The 8,466-nt window shown below is 35.3% G+C and overlaps 1 protein-coding gene across 1 annotated transcript; it reads left to right on the forward strand.

Moving 5' to 3' along the window:
- Positions 1-1,779: 1,779 nt before the first annotated feature.
- Positions 1,780-8,320, forward strand: LOC135644050 (dihydropyrimidine dehydrogenase (NADP(+)), chloroplastic-like). Its single transcript, XM_065161438.1, has 7 exons — positions 1,780-2,096; positions 3,707-3,970; positions 4,056-4,226; positions 5,816-5,928; positions 6,032-6,218; positions 7,068-7,177; positions 7,917-8,320. The coding sequence occupies exons 1-7, from the start codon at positions 1,824-1,826 to the stop codon at positions 8,071-8,073; spliced, it is 1,275 nt and encodes a 424-aa protein (XP_065017510.1). The 5' UTR covers positions 1,780-1,823; the 3' UTR covers positions 8,074-8,320.
- The last annotated feature ends 146 nt before the right edge of the window (positions 8,321-8,466 follow it).

Below are 8,466 nucleotides of genomic sequence, written 5' to 3' on the forward strand. Positions count from 1 at the left end.
TTCTAATTTTTAGCACAATCAGCTAGCTAGAAACTCTAACAATTGGTTGCAAGATATATATTAAGATGATCAATAGATACCTAGAAATTAACATGCATTTAAGTGAATGGACATGCTCCAAGAAAATATGGTTTTAGATATGAACTGATGTCAATGTCAGATGAGGTAATCTATGCAAAAGATAACTTATAATCGTCAATCTCAAGAGCTTTTACATCTTCAGATAACTATGAAGCTTTAGCTTCGACAGGGCATGACATGCCTCTTACGTTGTAAGTCATTTAGCAGTGATACCAATCTATTGAACAAAATATAGAAAATATTGCAACTAGAAAAAACTGTATGTATATCATTTTCACAGCATATGATGCCATTGCAAGATTTAGTTATCATTATAGCAGCAATCATCAAAATGTTCTTTTTGAGATGGCTTTGTATTGGCTTAGTGGCTTCTATGGCCACTAAGTGTTCAAGTAGAACTCTCCTTGGATGAGCAGTCACGGAAAATGAGCCACCATTTTCCGTGAAAGGCCATTCCTACTGGAAATGAAGGTTAAGAGTGTGTTGAATCTCATTTGACAGTAGCATTATTGATTATAATTAACCTTATGTTAGATGAATATAAATTTTGATTAGAAAAGGAAGTATATAGTTATATAAAAACGTATGCATATTTCTTTCTTTCATTGATTGGGTCAGCCCATTAGACAAATTGGTTGCATTAGCTAAAGAGAGTAACAATAAAAGGAGAAGATAACAAGCCCGGAAATAAGTATATGTTAAATTTTGTTTGATAAAATATTTTTAGGACCGACTAATAAAGATATTATTTGTGAATTTTAACATTATTTTATTAAATTAACGAGGTATTAGGAGTTTTATATGATCATCAAATATTTTTTATACTTTTAAAAATATATAAAATTATTTTTAGGCACATCATATGCTTATATAGTTAAGATAAAAATATTAAGACGGACGTATAGAGACTTCACAATCTAACATAATATGAATACTTAGAGCTGAGCATATTGCAGCTTGTAACTTAATCATGGTTTTTGAGAATATACTCAGACCAATTTGAGGTAATTATGGTGTTAAAGTCCCTGTTCTTCTTTCTAGGCTTTCCTTTGTGGGCTTCCATGGGCTATGAATCTTCTCTCTCTCTCTCTCTCTCTATATATATATATATATATATATATATAATACGAAGTTCCATAGAGCATGCAACATCAACTAGTGTCTTACTGACACCTGTCACGGACGGAGACACTTCTCTTAATTATATTCATATTTTATATTAATTAGATAGTAATGATTTATTTTGTCTACAGGTGTGCAGACCATTTGCTTACATGTGGCACGATAGATTATCTCTTTATATCTCTACGATATGTATGATTATAATATGATTTTTTATATTATAATGAGTTACGAAAGCTGGAGGAAGAATAATGGTGAACAGAATCTTTGCACTTTAATAATTGGAAAGAAATAAATGAATGAATATACAGATATGGATTCCGTCTCCCACACACAAAGCTCTGCCAGCGAATTTATCTTTGATTGAATGAGTAAAGAATTGAATGCTGAATCACGAGTTAGGATCGGCTCCAACTATTCTCCGTGGTCTATTAAGAATTTGATTTTTCGCCGATCAATTATGAACGGTTGGTGTAGCTATTGACGGTTTCGATGTTGAAGTTGAAGATTTTCATTTAAAAGAATATTTGGAGAGGATTGTTCTCGTTTGCAATACAAAAGTCCGAGCTCTTCGTCTCGCTTCGTCTTTGCAATCGGTTTCCTGTTCTTGCAGATCCAAAATGGCGACTTTGTCTTTAAGGGGGCCGGCGGGGAGCAGCTTGTCGCTGGGGCCGAGGAGGGCGGCTGCTCGGCCAGATCTCCGGCTCCGCCGAGTTCGGATCACCGCGGCGGGAGGGGGTGATGGCGCCGCGGGCGAGCCGGACCTTCGAGTTCGTGTAAATGGTGTGGAGATGCCTAATCCCTTCGTGATCGGGTCCGGGCCGCCTGGGACCAACTACACCGTCATGAAGAGGGCCTTCGATGAGGGGTGGGGGGCCGTCATAGCCAAAACGGTGCGATCCGGTTCTTTTGCTTTTTTACTCTGCGTCGCAAAGCCGAGTTCTTGACCTTTTTCTTCCTTAAAAAGATCTCCTTTTTATATGGTTCCTTTTGTTTTTGGGTTATATTTGGCATCGAATTTGATCCTGATATTAGATTTCTAAATCTGAATCTTAATTATATTATCTGTTTCAGGATACAGATTCTTTTTTTTATATATAAATAGATTAGAGAAAAGTAATATTCTTGTACTAATCTTTGATGATCGTTATGATTCGTTGGAAGTTGAATGATCCATCCAACTAATTGGGATTATCTTGATCAATCAATTTCTAGTTCGAGCATCTTTGTTTTTTATTAGTACACTTCTTAGATCTTCAAAGAAGGCGGCATTTGAGCGTACTGTACGTTTGCTGTCGTCAATGAAACAAAAGCGAAGAGAAACGGGAAAGGAAGCTAAATAGCAAGATGATGTAAGCTATTCTGTGCTGGTTGACTTTATTATGCATTTTGGACACATCCTAGTTCTGCCTGTAGAAGATGGTGGTATCACAAGAGGATTCTGTATATGTGTAAGTTTGCATGTGGGATCTGATCTTGGAGTGCATGGCTGACACATTTGTGCAGCTGGAACCTGATATAGAGCAAACGTAAATGAAGTAGTAGATCAGGAATTGAAGATGGAGATATACTGGTTTATTTTGTTGGACAAATACCACGACTTTGATAACAAAAATATTGTTTTAGTTTTGTATTATATATCAAGATTACAAGATAAGAAGGGACATTTTACCTCAAATTCTAGGTTTGATACTATACATATGCCTGCAATGTCTTTCCATCTAATACGTATAGTAGCATGGCATTGTGGGTGATGACATCATCTTTCAAAAAGAAAAAAAAGTGATTGCATCTACTTCTGAAAAGAGGAAAGACAGAAGGGAACACAAAAGCAACTTCCATTTTCTCCAATGTGTCTTAAGCTTGGTTATCCTCTCTTTTCTTTTGTTTACTTCTCTCTCTCTCTCTCTCTCTCTCTCTCTCTCTCTCTCTCTCTCTCCCCTTTATTTCGCTATATATTCCAGTTATGTCAAGCCAATATGGCTTACCAGCAAGTTGCAATCCTTTATGACAAAAACACAATTCAAAAGCTCATCATCTGGTATAGATATTTTGTCATGGAATTTTATGGTAACTGTTCAGCACTGAGATGTTTATCATCTGGTAAGCACCGTACAGTGACTGGGTGGAATACTCCATTCTGGACCAAACAAGGCATAAGCAGTGGTCTGCATTGGGGTTGACTTCGAACTGATAACAGTCCAAACTGGCTAGTTTAGGTTGTTTTTAAAACCTTGACACCAATAACCAGTGCCACTTCTAGAATCTTAAACTTTCTAACTATGATGAAAATTTTCTAATTAATTTTGAATTTCTTCAATTCCATTATCCTAATAAGAAATATTCAGTTAATTTTACAGTTTCTTTGAGCCATTTACTCACATTGTTGACATTTTTTTCCTTGTTAATATTAGTATTATTCTTCAATTTGGAAACAAAATGTTGGAATTTTCTTAGTGATTTCCATTTTTTTTATAGTAAATTGATGTGTTTTCCGTGCCAGGTATCCTTGGATGCTGCGAAAGTAGTGAATGTGACTCCTCGTTATGCTCGGCTTCGGGCAGGATCAAATGGGTCAGTAAAGGGACCAATTATTGGATGGGAGAATATTGAACTTATCAGCGATCGGCCTCTTGAAACTATGTTAAATGAGTTCAAGCAACTAAAAGAAGAGTATCCTGATAGAGTCCTTATTGCTTCAATTATGGAGGAATATAATAAAGATGCTTGGCAAGAACTTATTGAGCGAGTGGAAGCAACTGGAGTGGTAATTTTCTTCTTTTCCCTTTTCTGTCTAATGTTTGAATATCTAGAATGAACCAATTTAACTTGTTAATCCTTCTATCAATCAGGATGCCCTTGAAATCAATTTTTCTTGTCCTCATGGGATGCCAGAGCGGAAGATGGGTGCTGCAGTGGGGCAAGACTGTACACTTCTGGAGGAGGTATGTGGATGGATAAATGAAAAAGCAACTGTACCTGTCTGGGCAAAGATGACTCCAAACATAACAGATATTAGTCAGGTCAGCAAGTGCACCGAATTTCAATTGTAATCTGCTCTTGCATTTAGTGTATCGATGTTTAGTTTACTATCTTTTCCTTAATGAAGAGAAATTGCAGATAGCATTCATCAAATATAATTTGATGATGGCAACTGTTTATTCATTATTTTTTACAGCTGTTGACAAATGGCTATTCGATTATAACAATATTAATGATGCTTCTTAATAGGATATTTGGTGTAGATTAATCTAATATTTTATTTCATGCAGGGTTTTGCATTTGTTTAAAGGTATATTTTATTTATTGAATGTCAACTTTTTGGTTAGTTTATGATTGGAAAATAGTTCACAACAAGGACCATGCTGTTGTTAGTACTTTGTTAGTATCTGCATGCTGTATTTCATAAAGCTATTTGAAGTTTGTTCTGAAACCATGTCATCACTTGACAGAACTTTGAAGTAGGATATTTTGTGAGAGTATGGATGTCTAAATAGCAACTGATTTTGTTAAATCACCCAATGTCTCTCAGTCCTGGCTATCCTAGATATTCATGAATATAATTGTGTCATCTGATGTTCATCCAAATTGTCAAATCAAACTAACAACATATTTGATTCATCCAATGCCTCTCGCTTATGGATTTGCATATGACTTACAGTGCCATCTCATACTTATCCATCTAATCAAATTAAACTGTTAACTATAGACCATAGTTTAGATATTAATGTTCCAGTGTCATCTAACGTGAAGTTAAAGAAAAAATCAAAGACAAAAATGCGTTTAATTCCTCCAATTGTTGCAGCAGCCTATGATCTTGGGTACATGTTCCCAGTTTAAATGAAATAGTGAGTTCAAATGTCAGAAGGCTAAGCCATCTTTGTTTCCTTCGTGTAACAGGTTCAAAAAAATAAGAATATTCTGATCCTAGATTTTTTCTTCCTTTTTCCATTGCTTTTATGGTATGCACAAAGTTCACCTTTTCCAAAAGTGCTTCCTTTGGGCTTTGTGTTATCTATTACTAACCTTAAAAATATCTGTTTATGTGAGTGGTATGACTAGCAAGATGAATTTGCTAATATTTGGGCATACACAGGTGAAGGAATCTTACGTAATTGATCTTAAAAGTTACAACTTATGAAGTTCTAAGAAGTTGTCAAAAAATCGAAAACTGAATAGGATCTCCTTTGAATTTGTTAGAAATATTAAGCTCTGAAAGCTTGCCAAATATATATGGCAGTAAAATAGATTTTCTTTCACTTGGAACATGCACATGAAATTTTTTATTCGGGAAAAGGTAAGCACACATAATGAAGATATAAGATTAAAAAAATATCTTTGATGTGTCAGCTTGGTTCTTGCTTCTGTAACATAAGGAAAATTAAACAAGGTCTTCAGTGTGTCAGCTTTGTTCTAGCTAGTCCATGAGCTATAACTGTGAAAGGTATCTTTGTTGTGCTACTATGATCTCTGGAAGCGTACTTTCGTCTGAAAGTTGCTTTTGTGAATTCCTGTTTAAATGGTTCAGATGTTTCTCCAAATTGACAAAAGTTACTATATATTTACTTTTTTGGCCTAGTAATTTCAACAACTTGTATGTTACCTTCTGCAGCCAGCTAGGGTAGCTTTGAAATCAGGATGCGAAGGTGTTTCTGCAATTAACACAATAATGAGCGTGATGGGGATTGATCTCAATACATTACGTCCTGAACCCTGTGTCGAGGGGTTAGTTAATAGCCACTTAACTGGACAAATCAGAGCCTCACTTGATGTTATTAATAGCTTCATATTTTCTTTTTCTTTGTCTCTTTCCTTTTGCTCTGTACAGTTACTCCACGCCTGGTGGCTACTCTGCAAGGGCTGTCCATCCTATTGCACTTGGAAAAGTTATGCAGATTGCAAAAATGATGACAACAGAGTTTGGTAATACAGATTGTTCACTTTCTGGGATCGGAGGAGTTGAGACCGGTAGTGATGCTGCTGAATTTATTCTTCTTGGAGCAAATACTGTTCAGGTTAGCATTTAAAGAAATATTTTGTTGTGTATGCCATTAACTTACTTCATTTGCCCACAAGTTAATTTGAATAGCTCAATAAGGTTCTATTTAGACTTAAGATCTCGCATGATGTTCTCTTTTTGTAGTTGGATATATACCCCTGTATATCTTCATTTTATTGCTGCTAAGCAGCATCCTTGAAATGAGTCCCTTGAGGACACTTTTCTTTGGTCTATGCAAATATTGGTCCTAATATGTGAGAAGCTATGTGCTTCCTGTAGCTTTAAATTCTAATTAACAAGAAACATCTTTTCTTTTAGAGATAGAAATACAAGGCTGTATATACTAAATGATTCTTGACCTTTATCTACTTTGACTTCCCTATTTTTTTGTAGGTTATTTCAATGCCTTCCTCTTTATGTTCAATAAACACTGGATGCTTCAATATTGGATCATTCATGGAAAGAAGATTAAAATAATATTTATCAAAGTTGCGGAACTTTAGACGATGCAGGAACCCAGTTTTACAATTTAGTTATGTAGGCTTTATATTGAAAACCATACACTTCAATTTTAAATGATCTTGTATGGATTTCACATATGAACTTAATCTATTTACTATTGGGACATCGTTCACCATTGACGGCCTTAGAATAGGTTGTGTGAAACTTATTTAGGAAGCTGTGGAAAAAATTAAAGCATGTATGGATGACAATACCATTTGAATTTGCTAGCTGTCTGTTCAATCAGTACAGGACTAACTCATCCTTCGATGGAAGCTGTCATTTCAGCTTCCTATTTTAGTGTTCTGCTTTACATTACCTGCATGCTGATGGCTTGCTAACCGTTCTGTTCTTTTCATCATAGGTATGCACAGGTGTAATGATGCATGGCTATGGTCTTGTCAACAAGCTTTGTGCTGAGCTGAAGGATTTTATGAGGAAACACAACTTCTCATCCATAGAAGATTTCAGGGGGTATGATCTGTTTTCTTTTATTAGAAGTGACACGATATTAGGAGGAATAAAAGATATTTAAGATTCATAAATTTTTAATGAATGCATACAAGTACAAAGTTTCTTGATTTGTTTTAGTGGAGTCTTCAAACAAGACTAACCATATCAAAAAAGTACAAAGTTCTTGAAATTTCATCTATAATTATAACATTTAATGTGACATTGATTTATATCAGATTTAATCGGATTATTGTATCATTTCAATGTTTTGATTCTTTTATAAGGTAACACATTTATATGTGACAAAATTGCATATGTCCCTCTCAGAATCTGGTCTTTGCAAAGCTTGACCCTTGAGAAGGACAAATAGTCTATAATCTACATTATTTAGCGATAGAGGATATCCAAATTTTTGCTCTGGCAACTATTCAGTTGCACACTTGTTCAGGGATAGAAGATATCTATGTGCACTCATATATTGTATAAGGATATCGATATGCACATTGTATATGTTTTTGCTCTGGAAACTATTACAGTTTCACATTTGTTCAGGGATAGAAGATATCCATGTGCACTCCACTCATATATCGTATAGGGATATTGATATGCACATCGTATATAATGTTTACCTGATGTAAAGATGAGATCAAAATCGAATCATTATACTGTATACTTTTCGTGACTTTGAACCAACCTTCATGAATCCTTACCACATTTCTGTACTATGAAGTTCTTACTTGCAGTTCTCTCTTTATTTCAGTGTCTCCCTTCAGTACTTCACCACCCACACCGATTTGGTGAAGCGGCAGCAGCAGGCGATTAGGCAGAGGAAAGCCGTGAGGAAGGGTTTGCAATCGGATAAAGAGTGGACAGGGGATGGATTTGTGAAGGAGAGCGAAAGCATGGTGTCCAACTAAAAAGCCATGGAAAGTGAAATAAATGTTGGTGAGAAACCAAGGAATTCTCCTTCACGCTCATGGGAAATAACATGTTCTTTTTATCGTATCAAGCCTGTACTCTTTCCCTTTTCATGTTCTATCGTGTTGAAGATGAACAAATTACACATGTCAAATGAGATGGTGGCATGATTATTAGTATGTGTTATTTCATTTTACATCAATGTAGAAAACACATCAAAAAGTGGCAAAATTATGTTTTGTCTCATTATTGGGTACTTAGCATCAATTGTATAAAAGAGCTTATTGTTACTGTAAAGTTTCTTGTTTGCGATCTATATATCGATCTTGTTATGCTCATGAAAAAAATGGCAGACGGTGGGGAAAGAAATCACAAACCACAAAATGAAGATC

Source organism: Musa acuminata, chromosome BXJ3-8, assembly GCF_036884655.1.
Source record: "Musa acuminata AAA Group cultivar baxijiao chromosome BXJ3-8, Cavendish_Baxijiao_AAA, whole genome shotgun sequence".
In the NCBI taxonomy this organism is placed as follows: Eukaryota; Viridiplantae; Streptophyta; class Magnoliopsida; order Zingiberales; family Musaceae; genus Musa; species Musa acuminata.